The 27596-nt window shown below is 42.0% G+C and overlaps 1 protein-coding gene across 1 annotated transcript; it reads right to left on the reverse strand.

Annotated features, from left to right (window-relative positions):
* On the reverse strand, positions 1-26363 carry SERPINE3 (serpin family E member 3). Its single transcript, XM_033104037.1, is given in 11 exon segments — positions 1-639; positions 642-734; positions 1227-1313; positions 11676-11696; positions 11699-11778; positions 17370-17406; positions 17409-17485; positions 17487-17550; positions 19489-19832; positions 20572-20839; positions 26108-26363. Coding segments are annotated over 11 exon segments (1509 nt in total). The 3' UTR covers positions 1-457.
* Between the last annotated feature and the right edge of the window lie 1233 nt (positions 26364-27596).

Below are 27596 nucleotides of genomic sequence, written 5' to 3' on the forward strand. Positions count from 1 at the left end.
AGAAGAATAATTTGAATACTTTTTTCAGTGTAGTTGATGCTAAAGGACTTCTGCTTGTCCTTCGATGTGCTGAAAGCTTGTTGCCTATAACATACCGGTTTTTAGGTCGAGGTGGTATAGTGGGAATTAAAATTAACAAGGGCAAACATTTGATTTTTGTGTGATTTCAGCAAGCTTGAGAAAGATCAACAGAAAAAGTAAAATCCAGGTGCATTCGTTAGAATATTAGGGTTGCTGAGTGTCAGAGGACCACTACTTGGCTACTCTAGTGGTCTGAAGGAAGTACCTTTTATCCTTCAATGCCAAAGTTAGGCAACAATGGAAAAAGGATTTATCATTTATTTTACTTGCATGATTTTTCTAAGTCTCACCAGAAGTAGAAACCTGACTTTTAAAATCTACATCAACTACAAATGAGCTGAGAGATAAGGGGGGAATAAAAACCCCACAGAGGATATTAGTTTCCTTTGTAGTTACAAAATATTCCCCTTTCTCCAGTTATACAACACAGCAACTGGGAAGCTTCTGAAGCACCATAGAAACGAGCTACAGGGAATGCTTGATTTAGGCCGCAGTGGACAAATGAGCCCTTGTTGCTAGAGAGATGCTGATAAATATTTATCGGAATTTTATCAAAAATACTGTAATACCTGTGTTGGGTTCTCTCAGGAAAAAGATGAATGGTCAATCTGCTTTAAAAATAGGAATCCAAGACCTTTTCAGTAATAGTCGAGCTGCAGGAAAGGTAATAGAAGAATCCCATTGCATTTTCTATTCATTTGAGGAAAGCCACAATTAAAGTTGGGTATGAAGTCAGTTATGTCCCTTGATTTTTGAAGAACTAAGAGCATTCTAATGATATTCAGATTTATGACGGGGTGAAATGGGGGAAATTAAAAAAGGAAAAGATACCACTTAGTGAATGCTATGTCAATTTTTTTTTAACTATTCCATGGAATAAATTCCTTGATGAAGGTAATTATCAGAATGACTCTTCCTTTTTTTTATGGGGATGATGGTACAAATTTTCAAAATTGATAGCTCTTCCATCAGTTTTCAAAAACTTTTTTCTCTGTTAACATTTCGTTTTTAAAAATTGCTATACCACATCAGGACTTGGGGTTTCCAGTGGGAAGTTTTAGAAGTGTGAAAATTGGACTGGATTAACCTAACAGATACGGGCGGCAGTGTAACCAAGTGTCGCTGACTCCCCGTTTTGAGCATACGTGTAGCTGCAGGCGCTTTAGTGCCTTCCTCTGAAACCTCAATCTTGACTTTGTGGATCGCTTCAGAAACATAAAATTCCTCTTGGCCTAATCCCAGGAAATAAAAATGTGAATTGCTTATTGCATTTTTGATGCATTTAGTTTAGGGATTTGAGTACATTTTTAAAGAATGCACTGTACTTAACTGCTGCTAACTTGGTAGCTAGGGAGAGATTTGTTTGGAAAATTCTTAAGGTACAATATTCTTTGCAACTTTCAAATCCTCAATTTTGATACGTTATCTAAAAATCTAATATTCAGAGCTGTGCCTTATTGTTTCAATAGTCATTTTAAAAATAGTTTCTAGTTAATACATCTTTCCTTCAGTATTTCTAAAACTTTGGTGGTATAAGAATCGCCAGAGTATGTGTTAAAATGCAGATTTGGGGGCCCAGGAATCTGCATTTTCAAGCTGCGATGCTGTACCTTGAATGCCATATTGGACTGTTTTAAGATCCACTTTTAATGATTAAGTCACAGGTTTGCACTATGGGCTTTAAAAGGCATAATTCAGTGTATTGAGACTGTGTCTAATGCAGGACTGCACTCTATATCAGCTATGCAATTAACTTGCTTCATGGGCTAGAGCCTGCAAAAAAAAATGAGAAGTTAGAACTAGAATAGATGGCTGTGTGCTAACAATTTCAAAGGTAAGCCTAGCAAATAGGACTATGAGTGATAAGTTAGGGGAATTGACAGATTTTTGCAATTTAACCATTAATCAATTTTAACTCTCCCCAATGAAATGGTACTTGACACAATAAAGAATGAAAGGTAAGAATCTTTAGAACTAGAAGAAACTTAGAAATCATTCTGTCCAATCTTTTCATTTTAATATGCTATTAGTATGTCAATTCAGGTCACACACTTGGTAAGAAGTAGAGTTGGGCATATACAGGTTTTCTGACTGCAGTGTCCATTTCCACCCATCCCTCCACACAAACCCTACCACCTTCCAAAAGTACTCTAGTCAACTTGAGCATGCCCCTGGAAAGGCACCTGTTGTATGAGTCTTACTCATTTTGGTGTTTATGTATTTTGAAGCCTCTTTCATTTTAGACTAATTAAATTGTTTTGCATTTTCATGCACATATAAGGAGATGGCAAATGAGGGTCATGAGAGAATATAACCAGCCCACAGTATAGACTATGCAGCATTTCATCCATCTTGTAAATTAGGTGTGCACAGGAAATTGTGAGTTGGCTGATTTCTCTGTAAGGAAGAGTTACTTTCCAGCATCATTGAAGGGGACCAGAGAGGGCCAGAGACAGAGAAAAAATGGAAGCATTCACCTGGCATCACTTGTCCTAAAACCAGAGAAGAATCTGATTATTTTAGCATTTGCTCTTTTTCTGCAGATCTTTCAGAAAAGAAACAAATTTTCTATAATTGTGGATAAAGAATGGTTCGTTGATGGTCATGCGAAGGTTTTACTAATCAGTGACTTCATTACTACTAATATTTTAAATAAATGTTAGTGAAATGCGCAGAGGTTCACTATGAAACCCTTTATCAGCTAAAATACAGTAAATGTGTTTGTGTTAGAGTCCAGGCACCTTGGCACAATGTGAGAAATGGGACCAGTGGGTATGAATGAGTCTGGTTAGATGGGTTTGGCTGTTTCAATTTCTTGAGACTGCGACTGATGAGTTTCATTTTAATAGCGTTTCTCCCTCACACTACAGGAATGGTGCAATAATTGTTATTTACATGTTTGCACAGCCGTAAGCCAAGACCCATAACCTGTCAGGCCCCAGCGTCCACATCTCTTACATTTCATCTCTGGTAAGAGTTAACATTTCAGAAGACCAACATTTGTGATCAAAGTAAGAATTCAGAAGTTATTTGGCATAAGTGTTTTGGGTCACTAAATATGTCCTGACATTGTGACATGACTCAGCAACTTGATCTAAGTGCCATGTCATAAAAATTTTGCTGTGACCCTTGGGGGGAAAAAGAATTCAGGAGTCATCTGTGGGAGTGTTTTTCTTCTTGCTTTCTCTTGTATCATAGGTACTTACATGCTTACTTTTGTTAAGCAGCTATTGACATATTATGCAATTAATGAAATCAACCTAAAAAAGGCCAAGCACAAAGGGATTCTCCTGCCTTTGGTCTCATCCTCTCCTGCAGTGTTAGCAGCAGCTTGATGCCATTGAGGTCACACAACCTATTTTCCGAAAATTTGTTCCCAAGATTGTTTACAGGTGCTAGTAAAAGGGTTCTCTGGTTAATTCAAATGGGAAATGCAGGTTGACTAGTTTGACGCTTTTGTTTTTAGTAGTGGATTTCGTAGAACTGCCAATTTGCTAATGTGGGTTGGTAGTGAGTCCTACAGGAGGACTAACTAAAATGTGTTTAACGATGGAACCATCCACACCCTCCCCTTTCTCCAAATTTACCAGATTAGCTTTCTGGGGAACACAACTCTGGGAAACCAGCCTACCATAAACCCATTTACTCATACATCACATTTTAATAGCCAAAGCAAATGAGTATGATTCTTCCTTACTCTCCCTCCTGGCATTAGTCTCTACTCTTCTTCTATTACATCTTCTAACATGTTTACATGTTAACCTTACTTTTTAGATTGTTACCTCTTAGGAGGCAGAAGCTGTCTTACTCATTTTAAATATTTTGTACTTTGCTCAACCAATATAACAATGCTTCTGTGTAGTAAATGTTGGATGAATGAATACTAGATGCTGCTCACACTGTACCTGTGTTTCATTTCCTCTTAAAAATAGCGGCCTTACTGTTCTTTAATCTGATTTCACTTGTAAGGAAATGTTGGCTGGTATCTATAGAACCGTAGGGGCACAGGACAGAAAGGGTCTTGGGTAAGTCTCATCCAAATGATTGTTTCATTGGCCCTTCCCTTTGGTAGTGGAGACCATCATTCTTTGTTTGTGGTTGGTTATACTTTCAAAAGGTCTGTCTTTATAACATGACATTGTGTAAACACAAGATTACAAAATGTAAATCAATGTCCCTACATTTGATCATCAGCTTCACATAAAGCAGGATAAACATATTTTCTTTGTCTTTTGTCTTTAAATTATTATTACTTACTATTGGAAAATTCAGTGGCTTAAAAAAAGTTATCACCTGAATTTACTTCTAGTTTCTCATCTTTTTATCACTTAGTTTAAAAAGATGGAGAATGTGTATCATAGCACCCAGCCAGGATACATAGAGCTAAAAAGAATCTGAAATGGCCTCTGAAACTAGGCTGTGATTAATTTCTCCATTCTTTTCTAGGGCACTCCTCACACCGTTCTTTCTCTTTGCCCCAGCTTTACTGAGTTATAATTGACATATAACTAACTGTAAGTTTAAGGTGTTCAATGTAATGATTTGATATATATATATATATATATATATCTTGTGAAATGATTATCACAATAAGATTAGTTAACACATCCATCATCTCACATAGTTACAACTTTTAAGTGTATTAACTTTTAAGATCGACTCTCTTAGCAACTTTCAAATATAAGACACAGTATTGTTAACTATAGTCACCATGCTGTACATTACATCCCCAGGACTTAAAACTGGAAGTTTGTACCCTTTGATCACCTTCACCTATTACCACCAACCCCCCTTCCTAGGCCCCCAGCATATAACAATCTCGTTTTTAAGATTTTTTTAGATTCTACCTATAAGTGATACACGGTATTTGTCCTTTCCTTTCATTCAGCATAACACCCTTAAAGTTCTTCCATGTTATTGCAAATGGCAGGATATCCTTCTCACAACTTCTTTATCCATTCATCTGTCAGTGGACACTTAGATTTTTTCCATGCATTGTTGTAACTTATGCTGCTATGAACAGAGGGGTGCAGATATGTCTTTGAGATAGTGATTTCATGTTCTTTGGCTTTATACCCAGAAGTGGAATTGCTGAATCATATGATAGTTCTATTTTTATTTTGGGGGGATACCTCTGCACTGTTGTCCATGGTGGCTGCACCAATTTACATTCCCATCAACAGTGTACAAGCGTTCCCTTTTCTCCACATACTTGTCAGCATTTGTTATCTCTTGCCTTTTTGATAATAGCTATTCTAACAGGTGTGAGGTGATTTTGTGGTTTTGATTTGCATTTCACTGGTTTCAGTGATGTTGAGCACCTTTTCATGTACCTGTTGGCCATTTGAATGTTTTCTTTGGAAAAATGTCTATTGCAGATCCTTTGCTGATTTTAAAATTGGATGATGATGGTGATGGTGGTGATGATGATGATTTGCTGTTGAGTTATATAAGTTCCTTATATATTTTGAATATTAGCCCCTCAACAGATACGTGGTTTGCAAATATTTTTTCCCATTCTATAGATTGCCTTTTCATCTTGTAAGTTGTTTCTTTTGCTATGAAGAAGGTTGTAGTTTGATGTAGTCCCACTTGTTTATATTTGCTTTTGTTGCTTGTGCTTTTGGTATCATATCCAAAAAATTGCCAAGAGGAATTTCAAAGAGCTTTTTTTCAATGTTTTCTTCTAGAAGTTTTATGATTTCAGATACTTAAGTCTTTAACCCATTTTGAGTTAATTTTTTGTAAGTGGTGTAAGGTAGGGGTCCAGTTTCATTCTCTTGCATGTGAATATCCAGTTTTCCTAACATCATTTATTGAAGAGACTATCTTTATCCAGTGAGTATTCTTGGCTCCCTTGTCAGATATTTTTTTGACTGTATATGCATGGGTTTATTTCTGAGGTCTGGCTCTATTCCACTTACCTTTGTGCCTGTTTTTGATGCCCGCACCAAATTGTTTTGATTACTGTAGCTTTGTAATATAGTTTGAAATCAGAAAGTATAATGCCTCCAGCTTTGTTCTTTCTCTGGATTGCTTTGGCTATTCAGGATCTTCTGTAGTTCCATATAAATTTTAGGATCCTTTTTTCTATTTCTGTGAAAAATGCCATTGGAATTTTGGCAGCGATTGTGTTGAATCTGAGGATTGGTTTGGTATAGACAGTTAATAGTATTAATTCTTCCGATTCATGAACACAGGCTATCTTTCCATTTATTTGCGTCTTCTTCAATTTCTTTCATCAATGTGTTGTAGTTTTCAGTGCAGAGATCTTTTACCTCTTTGGTTAAATTTATTCCTAAGTATTGTTGCTGGTGCAATTGTAAATGGGATTGTTTTCTTTATTTTTTTTTCCAGATAGTTTAACTGTTAGTGTATAGAAATGCAACTGATATTTATGTTTTTTTATATCCTGCAACTTTATTGAATTTGTTTAGTTCTAACTAATTATACACCACCATTACAATTTTAGGTAATTAGATTTTGACTATATACTTACCATTAACAGTGATTTTTGCACATGTTTTTATAATGTTAATTAGCATTAAACATTTTCAGCTTGAAGAACATTCTTCAGTGTATCTTATAAGGCAGACCTATTGATGATGAACTTCCACAGCTTTGTTTGTTTAGGGACATCTCCCCTTTCATTTATGAAGGACAGCTTTGCCTGGTATATTATTCTTGGTTGACAGGTGTTTTTTGTTTTTTTTTTCCCTTCTAATATTTTAAATAGATCGCCCCACTCTTTCCCGGCCTGCAGAGTTTCTGTTGAAAAATTCATTGATCACATTACGGGGGTTCTTTGTATGTAACTTCTTTCTTCTCTCTTGCTACTTTTAAAATTCTTTCTTTGTCTTTGACTTTTGACAATTTAATTAGAATGTGTCTCAGTGTAGCCCTTTTATGGGGTTCAACTTCTTTGTGATCCTTTGCACCTCTAAGAATCTGGATGCCCACTTCTGTCCCCAAATTTGGGGTTTTCAGCCATTATTCCTTTAATTAGATGTTCAGTTCCTTTCTCTTTCTCTTCTCCTTCTGGAATTCCCATAATGCATTATTGTTTCTTTTTTATGTATGTCCCCCAACTCCCACAGGCTTTCTTCACTCTTTCATCCATTTTCTTTTTGCTCCTCTGACTAGAGAATTTCAAATGACTTACCTACTTTATTGATATTTTCCTCAGGTTGGTTGCATCTATTGTTGAAACTCTTTTAAATTCGTCAGTGTAGTCATTGTATTCTTCATCTTTAGAATTTCTGTTTTTCTTTTTTGTTGTTGCTTTTGATGGTTTCTATTTCTTTGTTTAACTTCTTATTTTGTTCATGCATTGTTTTCCTAATTTTGTTTAGTTGTCTATGTGTTGTTGTCATTTGCTAAACTATATAAGAGGATTATTCTGAATTATTTGTCAGACAGTTCATAGATCTCCATTTCTCTAGGGTAGTTATAGGAGCTTTCTTCATTTCTTTTGGTGGTCCTCTTTATTTTTCTTTTCCTGATTCCTCTTTATTTTTGATGTCCTGCATTGGTACCTGTGCATTTAAGAAAGCAGTCTCCTCTTCCAGATTTTACAGGCTTGCCTTTGACCTTCACCAGTCAGCTGGTAGCATTCTTGGGCAGGTGGAGCTTGCTAGTGATGTCTGTATTTGGGCGAGGCCCCTGCATATGTTCTGAGGTTCTGGGGGATGCTGCTGGCGGGGTCCTGTGATTGGGTGGGACTGCTGGCTGGGCTCTTCGTTTGGGTAAAGTTTCTGGCTAGGCCCCACAATCAGGTCGCACCACTAGCCTTGCAATCAGCTTTGGTTGGGTGAGTGTTCAGGCTCTTCCCTGGCAGGGTGGTGCCAAGGTTTGATGCCTTGAATGGGCTGTTATGGGCTGAGCTCTGCAATTGCTCCTGGTTAAGTGGGGGTCTCAGGCACGCTTTCCAACTGGATGGTGCTGCTGGCTGGGTATAGGTGGGGCCACAGGCTGTGCCGTGAAGTTGGGTGGGACTCTAGGCTGGGCTCTCTGGATGGGTGGTGCTGTAGGCTGGTCCTGTAGCTTGGTGGTATTGTGGGCTGGGCTCCAAGGCTGCCCAGAATTATTGATCAGGCTCCCTGATTATGTGGGGTCAGGGACTATGCTCAACAGTTGGGCAGGGCTGCTGGCTTGACTCTCCGCCTAAGCAGGGCTATACAATGGGCTTCTTGGCTCTCTGGGTTCTCTGGCCAGGCTTCCTGACTGGGCGCGACTTGAGATTATGCTCAGCAGTTGGGTGGGGCTGTAAATTTGCTTCCTTGCCTCAGTGAGGTGGTAGTATGGCTCAGCGTCTGGGGACCCAAATCCGGCAGAACTGCTAAACAAGCTCTCTGTCCAGATAGGGCCACGGGCTCCTCTCTGCAGATGGGCTTTACTGCTGGCTGCGGTCTTTGCTGAGGTGCCACTGCAAGCAGGAACATGCTTACTGTAAGCCTTGTCCACCACTTCTCCATTTCTCCCTGATCCCCAGTGCTCCTTGTGAGGCGAGACATGAGGGGGCCTGCCAGGAAGCATCCTGTAACTCTGGGTGAGCTGGATATCTACCTTGGGCTCTCTTTTCCCACTGAAGAAACTGTAGGCCCGGGGGGGGGGGGGCATTGTTGGTGCAGTGCTGGAAGAGGCGTGGTGCTGGAAGAGTGTGGCCATTCCTCTTACCCTTCTAATACAGTCCTCCTTCTCTGTGTTTTAGAGGAGTGCTTCAGCCTCACCTCTGCGTGCTGGGATTTTTACAATGGTGGCTTGCTTGTGGACAGTTGCTAGTAGGTTTTCTTGGAATGGGGACTGACATCAGAAAGGACCTATGTCACCATCCCGATGACCGATTGCAGCTCTGAACGGTCCTCAGGTATGGCGCAAGTTAATCACTGTGCAGCCAAACAACTAGGGGTGGTTTGCTGTAATAACAGGAGCTTGTACATCTTACTGAGCAGAGATTGGAAACTAATTACTCCTCTATAAAAGTCAAGAATAAAATAGTTTTTTTAGAGTTTCAAGTTTGTGCACAAAGAATATTTCTTGGATTTAGGGAGCATGGATTTGTATCAAGCCTGCTGGTCCTATAGGAAGTGGGATTCATCAAGAAGTGCATCTCTAGCTAGTATCTTTAGTGTAAGTGAAACTGGGATTACTCTTAAAAGCTTCATGATAGGTAGGGTCAAGGATGCTTGAGGAGAAAAATTATACCCTGGGCCCAGTGGGGCCTCAAAATTGAGTAAGTTCTTTGGGCAGTAAAAAAGGATTTGATGCCATGAAGGAAGAGATAAGGGACTTTTAAATGGGGAAGAAGAACTTGAGTAAAATGATTCTGGGCTTTGGAATCAAATGAAAAGAAAAGGCCAAATGTTCCCTTGTGGTTGTTGAGCTTCTATCAATAGTACAAAACTGCTTGGTAACCTCTTGTTCATTGTAGGAAGGGAGGTCAGCATATTCTGATCACTGACTTTCTGCTAATAGTTTGCTATATGTTAAAGAATTTTATTTCCACAAGTAAGATGTGAAGTGGGTGGTAGCTATCCCATTTTAGGAATGATGGAACTGTTCGTTAGATTTAGTGGCTATATCTCCAGAATTAAGTCAATAGCTCACTTGGGCACAGAAGTGACTAGTCCATTGATTATGTTTAAAGAAGGGCCACTAGAAAGCAATACTTTAGTTGGCAAACTTTATTTGTAAAGGGCCAGATATTAAATATTTTAGCCTTTGTGGGCTATATGATGTCTGTTGCAACTGCTCAATTCTGCCATTGTAGCAGGAAAGCAGCAATAGATAATTTGTAAATAAATGGGAGTGGATGTGTTTGAATAAAACTTTATAAAAACAGGTGTTGGACCACCATTTGATAACTCCTACCTTAGAGGAACAAAACTTTATGGGAGAAGATTGTAAGGCTCGTGTGTTTTACCCATAGGAAACATGAATGCAAGCTTTATACTTGGCACATGGTAACTGCTTAATAATTACGTACGTAACAAGCTAGATCCATGAGCCCATATTTCTGCTGACTTAAACAAATACAAGTAGGCTTTAATTGCATTTTTACAAATGAGGTTGGGTATCTAAAAAAGGATATTTTTAAACTAGGTTAGATCTAGTCAGAGGCATTTAAGGGCTTTGGAAGTCTTTATCGGTAGGGAAGCTGCACAATGTGGGTTAAGCTCAGTCCTATTTGAGGACGCAGGATTGATAGCGTTTTAAAATGTACTTCTAGGACATAACAGCAGAGAGAGATTTAAGAATGATGAAGGAACAATCAATGAATCATAGTGATTAATTGCACGTAGAGTGGTGTGGGAGAAAAGGTCAAGAATGGCCCCAAAGTTTTGAACTACAATGATCTCAAGAAGGATGGTGTTGACATCAACGGAGGTGCCGTGGCTGGGCTCCAGAATTGCAAGAGGACACTGTGATTGGATTTTTCACATTATTAAAGATAGAGTGCACTCAAGTTCTTCATCCCTTGCTCTTTCCTTGACCTCTAGTCTTCCTCTGCAATGTCAGATTATGCCTGTGTTACCAGGGAAAATTTCTGTTTGCGTCATTCAACCAAGTCAACAATACTTATTGGGCATCCACTGTGTGCCAAGCCTTGTCAGAGGCACTGCATTCATATACTTGACTATGGCTTTGCTTATTTCTTTGCATATTTAAACAGTGAGTGCAGAGTTGGTGGATATTTAAAATTCTAGAATAAATTCTTCCTTCTGTGTTCTATTTGATAAATCTCTGCCAGTTAGTCTGTTTGGTCACATTTAAAGCCGAAGCCAAGACTTCTCTTGCAGACCAAACTCCCATATTTTCTGTGATTGTTTAAGAAAGAAGATTCTGAGCAAAGAAGCAGAAAACTTCTCTGTGTTGTAAGTTCTAGCATTCAAAATAGAGATTCTCAAGCTCATCAGGAAAGGAAAACGTCAAGGCCAATGAAAATGCCTGCTATAGTGTCATCTTCGTACAGATAACTTACTGTTATCTATTTACTATTTACTGCTATCAAATCATAAGAAAACACAGCTCCTATAGTAATAGCATGTCTACTGTGGGCAGAGAAATTTAATGTGGACTCTGAGAAGGAGATAATTTTAGGGCAACATTACAGGTGCGTAGGTAATTTGAAGAAAAAAATTGGATGGATGAGGAAAAGTTTCCAGGTTAGCTCATTAGAAGAGGACAGAACAGGTAGAGGGAGGGAGGGAGAAACGGTGATTTTGAGGCTGGCATGACGGTGGGAAGTCAGAATCCATAGCTGTGTTGCTGCACCAATGTCTCTGGCCTGCTCCTCGTCGTGATGGGCAGAGGGAGGGCGAGTTGTAGTGTGTCCTGCGGCCATTGGCCTTATCTGAAGGTGGTCTCTGAAAATGGTACTTACAGATTAAAAGAAACCTCCTCCCCCACCGAAATTTGACTTATCAGAAGCAACACATTCTTATGAAAGAAAAACACCTTCTTTATTCTTTTAAATACTATCGACTCTGGCTGATTGCCACTGAAGGCTCTGCAGAAATGAGAATTCCTTAATCAAAATATGATAAAGCTTCCTACAAACACAATGCCAAGAAGTTTGGAAGAACTGTTGTTACCTGAAATTCCTTTCAAGTTAGTTTGAGTGGATCAAAAAGATCGGTGACTCCCCGAGAATTTAAAATGCTTTTTAAGTCAAAATGATTTTGGATCCTAAATCTGAAAAACAAAAACAAACCATCAACTTTCATTTAAAATTTTCATTCAATATACTTTCATACACGCCATATGACATCCAAACTCCCAACTTGGAAGTCAGGGTTCTCCAGGCTCATTTGCAGCTTTATCTTTCATTGTTCCTTCCTGTAAACCCTACTAACTGAATAATCTAACCACACAGGGCTCTTCCCACCTCTGTACTTTTGCTTCTGCTGTTCTTTCTAGGTATCCTTCATCTCCCTTGATGGCCTTTGAATCACTATCCTTTCCTCTAAGCCCACTTCAATTGTTATCCCCTTCTTTCCAGCTGTTTTGCAACCTTTGGCTGTGAAAGCCTCATTCACACTTTGTTCCCCTCATTTGATGCATTGAATATTTTGCTTCCTATTACTGTTACTTATGATATTATAAACTACTTGAGAAGAGAGGCAATCCCTCTTCATTTTTTATTTCCTAATAATTAACATTTACTCAGTGCTTACTATGTGCTAGGCACTAAGCAAAGTATTTTATGTGGATTATTTTATGATCACATAACTACATTATTCTTATCCTCATTTTACAGACGAGAAAACTGAAGCTCAAAGTGCTGAAGGAATTTGCCCAGAATGACATAATGAGTGTGCAGTGGAGCTCAAGTCACGTCGAGGCTGCCTGAGTGCAGAGCTTGCCATCTACACTTCGCTACCTCCCTCCTCGTGTGGCATCTCACGCATAGTAGGTGCAGAAAAAAAGTTGTTGACTAATTGACAATTAATAGAGTGTCTCATTTAATATATTCATTTTATTTTATTTTTTTTCCGACTCAATGTGTCTATATTTGATAAGACATATTTTCATGTTTGCTGTGTGCAGTGTGTGCCTTCGACCCACAACAGGGAAGGAATGCAGTTAAAGCTTTGGTTTTCCTAGCAAGTCCTGAGAGCTAGAAGAATCAGCACACTAACTTCGCAATATTTCCCCAAGGGCAAGTTATTTAAAATTTTACTGTTGAAGCATCTTTAAAAGGTTGCTGACATTATTTTTCTTTAAACATAAAAAAGTTCAAAATGAAATTTAGATAGTCTTTTTCTATAATCCATGTAGAAATGGACAAGATCATTTCATATGAAAGGTCTTCATTGCCATACAAGACAATGTGACACAACTTTTTAATTATTTTTTGGTTTTGTTTTTAAATCAGTAAAAGAAACTGGGTCCTAGAAGCTGCAATGATCTAAGCAGCAGTAAGTTTGTGCATTTGTCCTTTTCGTTTTTGTTTAAATATGTTTAAATTATCACACTGCTGGCACACCTCATTTGCATGAAATTCTGCACCATACGTACTAATTTAGTCAAGTTTACCCCCCATCTCATCCCAGGAAAAAAAAAACTACTATGGAAGATAATTCTCAGTGAAATCTAACCAAACTTCGTTAAACAAAAGTATCAGATTTTCTCATAAAGGGATGTTTTGGATCTTCAGAATAGGTACATGCTTTCTCCAAACCAATGCTGACATTTCTCAAAAAAATTTTGGACCACCTCTTCTAAAATTTTCTTAAATACATAAAACACATTCTTTGAAGACGCTTAATGCTGAGATATAGCAGTTAAGAATATGAACTTGGGAATCTAATGCTGGGGTTTGATTCCTGTCTCAGCCTCTTACTAGCTGAGGGACCTGGGACAAGTTACTTTACCTCTTTTGGCCTCAGTTTCCTCATCTGTGAAACAAACCTAGTAGTGCTTAGTTCTTAGCTTTGTGAAGATTAAGTGAAATAATGCTTGTAAAGTACTCAGAACAATGCCCAACACAGCTCATGAGCTTTATTGTTACCATTGTGATTTTATTGTTTCTCAATGATACTGCAAAAGAGCTAAGGGATGTTTGCAGCCAAGTATGGCGATTGTGGTAGGTGATAAAACTGGGTAATATAATTTTTAGTAACTAAAGAGAATAGTAAAAGTGAGGTATGATTATAAAAGATGAGTGATTTTTCTTTTCTTTTATGGCTATGAAGGCCTGTCCAGAAGAAATGCTACAAAAATATCTTGAGTTTAAAGAAAAACACCCGTTGCCAAAACCAGACAAGGATAGCGCAAGAAAAGAAAACCATAGGTCAATGTCCCTTATAAATAGATACAAAAATCCTCCACAAATACTAGCGAATTGAATCCAGCAACATGTAAATCACACCATGACCCAGTGGGATTTACCCCAGAAACACAAAGTAGGTTCAACATATGAAAACCCATCAATGAACAACACCATATTAATGGAATAAGGGACAAAGGCCACATGATCATCTCATTAGATGCAGAAAAAATTTTGACAAAATCCAACACACTTTCATTAAACACAAAAACAAAAACCATTCAACAAATTTGGGATAGAAGAAAACGTTTTCAACCTGAAAAAAGGCATCTACAAAAAAACTCACAGCTAGCATCATAGTTAATGGTCAACAACTGAATGATTTCCCTCTAAGATCAGAAACAAGACAAGGGTGTCTACCATTTCTATTTATCCTTGTACTGGACAGTATACAAGGCAGTTATGAAAGAAAATGAAATAAAATGCATCCGGCTCTATTCAGAGATGACTTGGTCATACATATAGGAAATCTGAAGGAATCCTCCCCACACAGGAACAAAAGAATGTTAGAGCTAATAAGTGAATTCACCAAGGTGACAGGATATGAGATCAAGATACGAAAATCAACTGTTTCTTGATACTAGCAATGGACACTCTGAAAATGAAATCCCATCTATAATAACATCAAAAGGAATAAAATACTTAGAAATATTTAGAAATAAATTTAACAAAAGCAGTGCAAAACTTGTTCACTAAAAACTAAAAAGCATCACTGAAAAAAACTAAAGAAAATGAAAGATGCTGTGTTCACGGATTGGAATACGTAATAGTGTCAGAAAGCTATATTCCCCAAATTGATCTACAGATTCTACACAATCCTACCAAATCCCTGCTGCCTTTTTGGCAGAAGCTAAGTTGTAATAGTTCTTTATATATTCTGGATACTAGTCCCTTATTAGATATGTAATTTGTAATATTTTCTCCAGTTTTGTAGGCTGTCTTTTCACTCTCTTGATGGTGTCTTTTGAAGCATGAACGTTTTTAATTTTGATGAAGTTCAATTAATCTATTTTTTCTTGTGCTTTTTTGTGTGATTGCTAAGAAACCATTGCTTGACCAAGGTCATGAAGATTGATGTCTATGTTTTTTCAAGAGTTTTAGCTCTTATAATTAGATCTACCACCCATTTTGAATTCATTTTTGTTTATGACATTGAAGTAGAGGTCCAATTTCATTCTTTGCATCTGCTATCCAGTTGTCCCAGTGCCACTTATTGATAAATCCCACTGAATTTTCTTGGAAACTTTGTTAGAATCAGTTTACCATAAATGTATGGGTTTATTTCTGGACTTTCAATTCTATTCTATAGGCATAAATGTGTATACTTTTGCCAGTATCACACAGTTTTTATCGCTGTAGTTTTTTAGTATGTTTAGAAATTGGAAGTGTAAGTCCTTCAACTTTGTTCTTTTTCAAGGTCATTTTGGCTGGCTGTTCTGGGTCCCCTGCATTTTCATATGAATTTTAGGATCAACATAGTGTCCAAAAGTTTTTGCTCTTACTAAATGAAAAATGGAGGCTGACTCTAGGCTGACTTTAGAGCACGTCATATTAAATGATGAAGGAATGATTTGCAAAACTGCAGGTAAATGCTTGCTCAGAAGCTGATTTGTGTCTACAGTGGTCCAGAGTTTTGTACCCAAATTTAGACCTACAGTAGTTTTAATTCTTTCTCTACTTATTCCCTAAAAACTAGTTGGTTTGTTTGTTTTTTTCTTTAACTTGGTGAGTTTTGCTCGTGAACTAGCCTCATTTCCCTAAAAACTTCTATCCTTCTTGGACAGCAGTCTTGATAGTCTTAGGGAGATTAAAAAAAAAAAACATTATCTTACCAGAGGGCAAGGGGGGGATGGTAGGAGAGGGTAAAGGGGATCAAATATATGGTGATGGAAGGAGAACTGACTCTGGGTGGTGAGCATACAATATCATATATAGAAGATGTATTATAGAAATGCACACTTGAAACCTATATAATTTTACTCAGCACTGTCACCCAATAAATTTAATTCTAAAAAAGTTTTCAAGATGAAGTCAAGTATTAACTAATACCTGCATCACTATGATCTCTGCTTTCCCGTCCCTTCCTCGTCCTCTAGTGTTTTTCAGGGTTATTCCTTCCGGTTTGTGAGTTCTAAAAGCAGAATTTGTGACAGTGGAAAGTTCTCAGTGGAGCTGGGCATTTCCCTGGAGCCTCTTCCTTACATCAGCTGCTGCAGGATGAGGTCACCCATCTGTCTCCTAACTCCGAAAAGATTTGTGGCAAATTTCTACACCAGATTGCATTTCTTCTCTACTTTTAACATTGAAAGCTCCTCTTTCTTCATTGAACTTCCTTCAAACATAACGGAAAGACTTGTGTTGCTTCTGGTCTATGCCAGAGAGATCTGTTGAAATATCCAGACTTCGTGCTTTGATTTGGAGTCCAAATATTTGGTGTGGAGAGATAAGCTTTATGTTTAGAATTAAATTCACCTTCTGCCCTGGCTATGCCAGATGCCACTTTAGACCTTGACCCTTAACTTACTGGGTCTCTCTTTGTGTGTTTTTATTCCAGTGCCTCGACTTATTTTTAACTCCCCGAGGGAGCACTGCCAAAGCGTCTGGCTCAGCACTGCTGAGAGCCTGATCAGTAGAGGAGGGCAGTGGGAAGGAGCGTGAAGAATCCACACGCTGAAAATGAGCCCTCGGACAACAGACCTCACTTAATGCTGGTCTACAAATGAATTATAAATGTACTCTGATATCAAATGTACTGGAAAAGCTTACCATTTAAAGAAGTTCAATGAGATATCTTTTGTGCAGTAGTGAGTTTTACAAATAGGTTTTGCTTTGGACAAGCAAAATCTAGCACCATCATTTAACTTTTTAACAATTTGTATTTGTACCTATTGGGTTTTCTTAAAGAAAGTCTCACCTCTATTTACTTAGAGGTGAAAGAAGGAAAACTTCAGCACAGAGATGTAAAGTCTTAAATTTTTATGCCTTAATTTGGCTCCTGATTAGAATTATATCTGTATTTGTTCAGTTACGTGAGCTATCTTACCTCTGGAAAGAATCTTTGAAAAATGACAGTTGTATATGAGTACTCTTAGAATGTGATAGGATTTGGGGTACATTCTCCCAAAGTAACTGCACTGCCCTTCTTTTCCTGCTCAGACAACTGGTTGTGGCATGAAGCTGAAGTGGGGGCCTGGGGGCTCTAGTCTGGCCCAGTAAAGGTATGGTATCCCCTCTTGAGAAGACCCCAGGAAATTAGTTCTTTCCAGTCTGTGTCATGAGCTAGTCAGCAGTGATTTTGAAATAGACCTAAACTCTAGGGTACCTCTCCCTGGCCTGACCTCTAGGGGTGCATGAGACAAGCTAGCCGAGTGGTTAAGGGCAGACCCTGGAGTAAGAGTGCCTGGCCACCTGGATTAGGCTGCAGAGCACCGGTGAGGACAGTGCAGCTGCTTCCCCGGGCAGGAACACTTCCGTCCTGGCTCTCCTCAGGCTGGAGTCCAGATGTGGATGATGCTGACTGTGAGATGGGGCTCAGTGGGGTGTCTGTCACGAGGCGGCACCAGGAGTAGACTCTGCACTTCCCAGATAAGCCAGCGCCAGTGCCTCCGTCTGATGGCCCACAGGCTCCTGGTACTGGCCTGGAAGGCCAGTGGATGGGGATTAGATCTGTCCCAGGAGCCAGGGGGACCTACCAGTGCCAGACCCTGGGAAGGGCCAGCTCACAGAACTAAAAACAATACATTTTATTAACAGGGTGTCTACCTCACTCTCAGGAAGCAGTTTAAGACCAAAGATTGTTGGGTGCTGTGGTCACCTTTTCTGGTGTTAGGACCATAATCTCTAAGATACCTTCACAATGGTTGAGTCACAGGGCCCGCAGTGGCTGGATGTGGTGGGGCCTATGACACATGGGAGAACCATGGGCCCTGTCTTAAAGGGGCAGGTACTCCAACCCTGGCCTATTGTAGCCACGTGGGGACCCAGGCTCTTGGTGCCAGATCTTCCTATATTTGAACAAAAGTTGTAAACCCAGATGTCACATGAAATTTCTCAATTCTTAGAACACTGCATAGGACAAACACAACATGATTTGACCTGAGGGCGGACAATTTGTACCCTGTGACATAAGCAAATAGGTCCTCTGTGGGACAGCTGGGAGTTTGGGGTAAAGGCCATGGCTGGCCACGGACAAGTGCGGCCCACTGAGCAGAGCATAACTTCAGAAGTGCCTAATGGGACAGGTGGCAGCGGACACAGATGGCCAGAAACAGGGAGACCCAGCAAGGGTTGCTGGTAAATGCACAGACAGCAGCCAGACCCAGTGATGGGGCAAGGAGGGCAAGTAATATGGAGCGATCCAGGCAGGCTGAGGAGACCTGGCCGCCTCTGGGAAGCTCCAGGCCCGACCCCTTCCCTGGAAGGACGGCGAGGCCTGGGTCTAGTGTTGGGGGCCCGCAGAGCTGGCTGGCCACTCGGGCAAAATCTTAAACTCAGTGAGGAAAGGCAGGGGCAGGGTTCACACGCCTTACTTTATCTGTCCCAAAAGTAGTTGCTCAGCCTCTGTTACATGCCAGCTACCGTGCAGTGCATCCTGGGAAGCACAAGAGCATCAGGAAACACCAGCCAGCGTGCAGCTAACAGTCAGCTTATCCAGCCCGGGTCACAGCAGCAACGGGCAGGTGTTGGGAACAAGAACTGCACTACGTTGTAAATGTACGTTTACTTACCCAAAGGCGGTGTTCCAGTCCCATCTTACTTGACCTCTAGTAATGATCATTGGTCGAATAAACAAATGAATAAATTCACTGAACGCTCACAATATGTCCTGCGTGGACTCAAAGCAAGTTTTCTAAATGCTACAGTTTCTAAAACACTGATTTAAATCTCATTGCCTTTTTCTTAGATGAGAACATTGTTAGTCCCATAATGGACTAATGGAAGGAGACAATGGACTAGTGGAGGGAGCTGAGCCCGCCAATGAGGGAGAGGAGGTGTGAGGGGCAGGGCAGCGGGGTCCCTTCCTCTCTTCCCTGCTGGGGCCCCACAGAAGTGTCCACACCACACACCGGTCTGCTGGGATGGGCGCACTCACTGGCATTACACACCACCCACCGTCCGGCATGAGTGACCATCAGGCAGGCTGGGCAGGCAAAACAATTGTATTTCAGGACCATGGTACTTTCAGTGTGGGCATGCTTTCGGGAGCCTTTTAGACACAACTCTCAACCTTCTATCCTTTGTCGGCACCAAACAGTGAAACGGTGTTCAAGTTATGGGAATACCTGCGGGGGTGGGGGTTTGGTTCAGACATTTTTGGTTTCACACTAACTCCTCCATTTACTAAGTGCAGAGGGAAATGTCAAGCATGAAATGGGTTTCTCTTCCCCATCTGCTTCCTGCCTGTCCCTTTGAGTTTCACAGCTCCCTGATCTTTCCTTATTCTACACACTGCACAGCAGAAGGAACCACAGGAAAAGTCAGCCCGACCATTTAAGAGCAGAGACCTGGCGTCTTCTGGCCCACATTGCTTCCGAGGGTCTCTCACTTTAGACGTGGCTGGTGGGAAAGAAGCTTACCATAGCTGACCTCGGCCATTTGGTACTTCACGGGGACCTGGAGGACAAAGCCCTGCGCACAGGTGAAAGGCAGGAGCTGAGTGTCTGTGGAGGAGAATCTCTGCCACCAAGCACTTTGAAACGACATGGTGCCGACAAGCACCAGCTGAGCAAATGCTGCTCCACCTCGGTCCCACGTCCAGCCCCCTGGGCCTTCACCTGCAAGCAGGAGAGCGGCTGCGTGACTGACATCTGCGTTCATGCTCTGAGGGCACCGAGGCAACCCCAAAGCTGGGTTTGTAGCCTGCTTGTTCGTACCTATTAGCTGCAGAATCGTGTATAACGAGCCGTTGCTGAACACCAAGCTTTAATTCTCTCCTGAACAGGTTGGGATGCTCTGGCTGGTTCCGGATGGTTCCATCTGGGGCTGTTTCCCAGGAAGCATTAGGTATGCCCTGCTCAGGAAGAGACCCCTGGGAGGGACTGAGTGCTGTGCTGGGAGAGGCTGCACAATATTACCTTCGCTGTACCCCGTCCCCCAGCTGCCCGACTGCTGGGCCTCATCCCTGGCAGAGCTTTTGCTTAGACAACAACTTCCAGGGCCATCCCTCCCTCAAGGGATGGTTTTTGTTTCAGGCCTTTACTTATTTAATAAACACATACATTGGGCTAGGCTCTGTTCTAAATGCTTTAATAAACGCTCACCAACTCCTCCCACCAGTTCTCTTGTTATTCCCAGTTTTACAGACGGGGGACACCACGTCTTGGAGACATTGTCCGGAAGCACATACTGTTAGTGGGGAAGCTGCTATCCACACACTTGCCCAAGATAGAAACCGTAGATTTGAACCTAAGCAGCTTGGACCCAGACTGCACGGCTGCACCAAATGCTCCTCTTTCTTAGAGGACAATCACCCTGGGGTTGAGAGCAGCTAACTGTGACCTTGGCCTCCTGGCAGCACAATGAGCTGAGACAGGAAATTTTTAAGTCAGGGTAGGATCTCCCTAGAGAACAAACTTCTGCTGCAATTAAAGGAGGCCCAAGGACCCATCCACGTGGCTTCTGACAAGTAATGGGTGGTATCCTCTTTCCAGCCACCTGACATGTCCTCATCGAGATGGACAATTTTTCTCTTTCCTGCGCTCTGTCTGGAAGCCCAGTCCTCGGTCTGGACGGTGGTGCTGTTGGGCTCACTGAGGTTGGCGGGCTCCAGGCTGCAGTTGCCCCACCAGGAGACCTGCTCCAGAAAGCAGGGGGAGAGCGACATTCCTGCTTGCACAAAAAGGGTGCAGGCCAGCTCCATCTTGGTGCCTTGCCTGGAGTTGGGTAGCTTGGCATTAATAGCGTGCAAGAATTGTCTCACCGTTTGGTCTGCGAGAAAGGTGGATAAATTGATAATGGAGTCAGCACAACTCTGTTTGCACCCTGCATTGAAATGGGGCCCCATCAATTCCTGTTTTATAAGGTTCATCTACCATATACAGTCAGTTTTGTCTAGTCACAGCTAAATAACTTGGGAATTAGCCTGGGCCCACAGATTAGAAGTTGGGGGGAAACATGCTAGCTCTGAAAGAAATCAGGCTGTGATTCAGTGGACTAAAAAAACACTATGGACATCCCAAGGCTATTTTTCCATAACTTCTTGATTCAGAAATGTTGAGCAGGGCTGGAGTAGAGGGCTGGGAAAGCTGCAGGTCTGGTGTGCAGTGCGGTGGGGCTTCAAATATTTATGAAATCAATTAACACTGATAGCCAGTAGCCAGGGTGTCAGGTGGTCAATCTGTCTTGTACAGGGCCTAAAATCCATCCCCACAACTGCACATCACAAGCCTGAGTGACATTTGGGTGAAGGCTGTTTTAGAATTATGCTTTTAATTGGAGAAACACAGAGGAGAGGTAAGAACACGTCCCATCCCCCACTCCCTTGACCCCAGCAGACGGCTCATGTTAGTAATGTCAGTGAGAGGCTGCAAGAAGGTTGAGGAAATAATAAGCATTTGAGAGAGTCGATCGTTTCCACATTGTTGGATGGCGGCTTGACTTCCATTTATTTACTGCTTATACAGGAGATTGCTTCCTTTCCTCCATCATCAATAGTGGATTTGTTTTTCACTCTATCATTCACGTCTGTGGTTTCTGTTCTCCCCTAGGCATCAGGAGCTGGAGTGAGGCCTTACCTAACTGCTGAGTCAGAACACAGCTGAATATCCCAAGCTTTCTGCTCCCGATACATGCAGGCTGGGCTTTTCCAGCAGTCAGGTCCGCTTCCTGGGCAGGCTGGCTCTGAATCATGGCTCTTCCCTGTCGCCCTCACCGGTGGTTCCTTCCTCTTGGGCAGAGCTCTGTGGCTGTCCACAAATCTCCTCTGAGGCTCATGATTTGTACCCTCTTCCTGCACCACTCTGATCCGGCTGTTTCTCTCAGGACACCTGTTAGGATGTGTTTCTGAGTTGGCTTGGGGCCCATCCACTCTGACACCCTTCATGTCACAGAGGCCAGGCCATGAGGCAGCAGGAGACCCCCAACTTGCCTGGCCAAAGTTCTCTGGGGGTGGGAAGGGGGGGACATGGGCATCCAGGATACACCCTGGCCAGGGACCCCAGCCACCAGGCATGGAACACAGTTTTGGACAGATTTCACTCAACCGTAAACTTTTACTACTAAAGCTGCTTCTTAGAATCTACAACTGCAATGGAAAAAAAAAATCAGTATATATATATATATATATATATATATATATATATATATATATATATATATATAATATATATATCGTGAATTACAGCCTAACTCGAATGCTTGCCTTTTATTTTAGTGAGAAAAGAAAGGAATGAAAAAAAACCTTATAATCAGGTTTTCCTCTACTATGTACTTATAGAATCATGTTCCTCTAGAATGCTGACTGTCTCCAGGGGCGACTTGAGTCAGTTCAGTGGCCCAAACTGTAGTGTGACCTTAGGACGGTCACAGAGCTCTCCTCTTTGTACCCGCATCCTCTGGGCCAAGGGACCGGCCGATCTTTTAGCTGGACTCAGTAAAGCACTGGAGTAAATTGGCTTGAGAAATCTTTCCTCCACCTGAGCCTGGTCTGCCCCTGCTCATCTGCACACAGGAAGAGCTTTCCTAGACGGTGTCGGAATATACACTGCCAGAATAAAAAGTAATGAAGGTTGACGGTGTTCCCAGACTGTGCCAAACGCTCTACATTCAGGATCACGTTTAATTCTTTCAACGATGCTGGGAATTAAGTGCTATGATGATTCACATTTACAGATGAGAGAGCTGCGCTCACACAAGTGAGGAAACGTGCTCAGTGTCACCAGCTTGCAGGAGGGGGTGCTTCACTGCCCTCCTGCCCACAGGTGAAGGACAGGTGGGCTGGGGCACTCTGGTCCTCTGCTCGAGAGAGCCTTTCCCTCTTGGAATGAATGTGGGCACGAAGCACATGGAGCACAAAGCCTCCGATTTTGCCTTATTGCCGTGCGTTGCCTGGGGCCTTGTTGGCAACAGGGCAAAAGGGGCTGATGTGAGTGATGACAAAGTGCTGATCCCTGCAGCACTTGAACGAGAACCCTTTCACTGCTGGCTTCGTTCCTCCCGGCCTCCTGCTCCTCAAAAGCCGTCTTTCTTGCTGGACAGGGGCTACGTGAGTGTACTAGAATGTTGGGCAGGGAACGAGGCAGGGGAAAGAAAACCGTGGCGGGGGTGGGGGGCTGCCACGCATCAGGAATGTCTGGGGAAGGTGTGGGGGTCTGAGGAGAGGGTCCCTGGGATGGGTGCAGAGTGAGAGGAAAGTGCTAGAAGAAGAAGTGGTATCTTCATGGGTCCTGCTGCAGACCAGTCTTTTAACTCGTTTGCGAGGCCGGCATGGAGGGTGCCTGCCTTTTTTAACACATTTGCTGAACTGGCCTTCTTGAATGTGACACTGCATCTGACAGGTCCTGACTTTGTAAGGTTCATGTACGTATAAGGTTCATATTCTCAAACCATAAAAACCATTGTTGTGACGCTGATGTTTCAATTGCCTGAAAATTAAAAGAGGGTTAAGTTTGGGATGCTGTCCAAAGGGTTTGGTTGGTCTGAGAGAGTAACAGGATACCTCTGGGAAAACTAGAGGAGGCAAGGTGCTTATCTATTTAAGTGGCTTTGAATGAGGCTGAGGAACGGTGGAAAGAACATAGGATTTGGAGTCAGGGAATCGGGAGCTTGAATCCTGGCTCCACTACTTGCCCGTCGGGTGAGCTGAGTCTTGCCAAATCATTAACCTCTTGTCTTATTTGTAAAATGGGGATTATTAATGGAGACCTGGAGATTGTATGTCGTTTCTATAGGGATCAAATGACATCATGACTGTAAAAGTGAAATCCACACACATCATCAAACAGAATTCTCTCTAAGGCCACCTCCATCTCTGAGGCCTGTGTTCCTAGCAGGGTTCTTCTGCTTGATTGAAAGCTGTAAAATGTTCTTTATTAATTTATGTGGAAAAGCGATGGAAATCCCTAGAAATTATAACATCAGGAAATTGTATGTTTCATGTAGTGAAAACAAAGGTGCTCTCTGGGGGTTCCACTTGTGTCCGTTCTGAATCTCGGGGCTGTGTTTGTGTGAGCAGCAGATGGGAATCCTGGCAAAGGTCCTGGTTGTCACACATTGGTGGGAAACGCAGGGAGAAGAGAGCTCGTGTCCCATTGCAAACGTGGATAGAGCATTCTGTTCATTAAACAGGAACAAGGCCCCAAGACTCTGGGACATGCTTTAATGCTGAGTTTTACACATGGTTTATTGGTCTGTATTGACTAAGGAAAGAAAAACTGGGCCAGGGCATGTGGGGGGCCCTGGTAGATTGTTTTAAGTAGCACACACATGATTCTCTGAGCTATCTGGGGGCAAACCAAACTACAGGGGTATTCTATTAACTAGAACTCTGTCAGCGGCACGGTCCTGTTTATAATAATTAACCATGACCCCATAAGCTAATAAAGCAGTTTATGAGTAAGGGGGGAAAAGAGGTAGGATTATGTTCCACAGAGTTTGGCTATTAAGCATTCTTGACATGGTGATTCTTGAATGGGCTCCATGGAAACCCTGCTAATCATATTTGGTTAACCAGGTACCATGATTGTACCTGACAATGGACAATTGACCGCGATCAGTCCCCTCTCTCTGCAGGATAGCTACACTTGCATTTCTCACTTTCCTCTTAATCCTGACGTCTCAGAGACCCTGTTTTAAGTTAGGCTGAAATGCCTGCCCCTCTTTCGTATTTCTGTTTGTTCTTCATAATCCCGTTCAGATGTCATGTCTTCTGGGGAGCCTTCCTGATCGGCCAGGGGACTAAATCATCCCCCCTGTACTAACTGATTTCAAATAAATACCCTTACTTCCCTGCATGAGAGTGTATTTCTGTATGCATCGCCTTGTGAGACCAGGCTGCTTGTGCTCAGAGTTTCCTTCTAGATCTGAATGCCGAGCTCCTGGCACAGCACCGGCCTGCAAGGCAGGAGCTCAAGAGTACTTGATGAATTGCAGTGCACTGAATCTCATGTGGCTGAAAAATAACTCCATGGCTATGTCCATTTCCGTAATATACTTGCTGGGAAAAATTAAGCTCGATAAATTGTGTTTGTCTTTGGTTATCCCCGAAGAGAAAACACATTTGTCTGTTGGCCTGCAGGATCACGAGAATTGTTTTGGCAGGGGACAGGGTGTGGATGGAGGTAGAAGGGAAGCACAGCTCGTACTTGTGGCCTGACATCTTGAGTGATAACTTTTACTGGCCACCTCAAGATTCTAGCTCAAAGGAAGTTCTCACTAAGACCGTGTTGGTATTAGTTCTTGTACTTAGTAAAAAAAGGTTAACTTACACAAATGTAATTCCCATCATTTTTTATTGTCAATTTATTCTAAGACAGAGAAAAAAATTATGTGGATGAGTGTCTGTGTTAGCATGAAGTTGGTAAGTTGATACCAAGGCCAAACATTAAGCCAGAGGCCTTGAGGGTAGGCCAGGTATGCCTGACTGACCTGGCATTCCTGAGGCTCTTGCCACTGCTAGCAGAATTATTCTAAAATACATAATCAGAGAAACATGTTGGTAGATACAACACTATCTAGAAGTCACAGATTTATGTAAGCAGTTTGGTCAAGGTATGGGCTCTGGAACCAGACAGCCTGGGCTTGAGTCTCAGCTCTACCACTCACTGGCTGTGTGACCTTTAGCAAGTTGCTTAAACTCTCTGTGCCTAGTATTCATCTCTAAAATAGGGATGATGATATAATTACCTTCCTCAATAGGGTGGTTGTGATCATTAATTAAATTAATATTTGTGAGGCGCCTCGAATACAGCCTGGCACCTCGTAAGCATTGTGAAATTAAATTGAAAAATTGCCATGGGACCTTAAGTTAAAAAGGAACTGTAAAAATCATCAAGGGTAACCACAATGGGCAGTTTAAATGCCTTCTGCTACATTCCTGTCAAGCGGTCATCTTTCTCTAGGTGCCCACAACTGATAGCGGGGAGTGCCCCAGCTCCCGAGGCAGGAGGAGTGGGAGAGCAAGGAGGAGAATGAGTGTGAGTGTGAGAGTGACGATGAGTGTGAACAGCAGAGTGAACAGGAGAACGTGCAGTCTCCTACCCTGGGTGGTATAACCTGGGGACTCTGCCAGCTGCCAGCCAGTGTTCCCTTGGGCTCCAAACTCCAGCATCTCCAGAGGGATGGTCACGCGGGCAGGAGAAATGACAACATTTGTTCCATTTCTGTCTTCTGCAACACTCTGGTAGAGGCGGAGTGCAAAATCAGTCTTCAGCAACGTCAGGTCCTCTGGGAGGTTGCTATTTCCTTCACGGAGGCAGGAATGAAGGAGGAAGAGAGTGAACAGGAGAGGCCTCATGGAGGCAGGGAGGGGTCCTGCAGTTCAGAGGGAAGAGATGCAGGGTGAGGCAAGAGACTGTCACATCCTCCCCAGAATGGACGGGGACGTCCCTGCTCTGTGCATAGGGGTTGAGAATGGCTTGGGTGTGTGTGTGTATGTTCATTTAACAAGCAGCCCCCAGCTGCTTTACTGCATCGTGTGTCTGCACTAGAAGCCCTCTCTGTGAAGCCAACCTGTGAGTTGGGAGACCTGGAGTTTAGGGCTGCTGCTGTCTCTTACTAGATGTGTGACCTTGGTCAAGGTCCTGGTCAGATCAGAAGCAAACCATTATGTTGAAAAAGAAATGTAAGAAGTACACCCTACTCATTTTCTTGGTGCTTAGCCAGCTTATAGCTGTGCCATGTCTATCATTAATAATAATAATAATAACAATAATAATAATATCATATACTACGTTAAAAGAACTTTATATTTTCTCAGTTAATCATTACAACAATCTTACAAGGTAGCCGTTATTGTGTTTCAAATATAGAGACGATGAGGTTTAGAGAACTCAGTGAATCATTTAAGAAAACACATGAGTAAGGACACAGGCCCATGACTCAAGTCCTGGTCTTCCATGATTGGTGTATAAAATACTGAGAATATAAATGCACCTTAAAATATTGATTCATGAGCTAATTATACCTAGAATATCAGAATTCTTGTGATGTGAATTATTTTTATAGAAAAGAGCCTTTTCACAGAGATCGGAATTACATTAATACAAACATAACTCCTACCACAGATATGTCCCCCTCCAAAGAAGAGAGGACTTAGCTGGAAATTAATGCAAAGAAGAGAAAGGCAACGTGAACAGTGGTTTCAATGGCCATGCCACACACAGAGCGTGCAGCCATTTTGGCCGTTGTCTAACTTTGGTATCAGACAGGATCGTTCGTTGCGAGAGAGAGGCCCAGTCCAAAGTCTCTTCCTATGAGAAGTTTACTTCAGATAAAGGCCCATGATGAAAAATCATGCTCTTCCTTACAACGTTGCCTGCAGCCAAGCACAAAGGCAGTCCTTGGATGACTGAGTACCGTAGGGGTGTGATGTATGTGTGTGTGGGTTCTTTCTGCGTGTGTGTTTGGAGGTAGCAGATCCCAGCCCAGGGTCCTTTGTAAAATGACCAAGTCCCAGTGCTCTTACAGCTCCCATCACCTCCCACTGGGACACTCAGCCATCACACCTTCAGGCCCCTGCGCTCCCCTT

The sequence above is a fragment of the Rhinolophus ferrumequinum genome, chromosome 4 (assembly GCF_004115265.2).
Source record: "Rhinolophus ferrumequinum isolate MPI-CBG mRhiFer1 chromosome 4, mRhiFer1_v1.p, whole genome shotgun sequence".
NCBI classification, from domain to species: Eukaryota; Metazoa; Chordata; class Mammalia; order Chiroptera; family Rhinolophidae; genus Rhinolophus; species Rhinolophus ferrumequinum.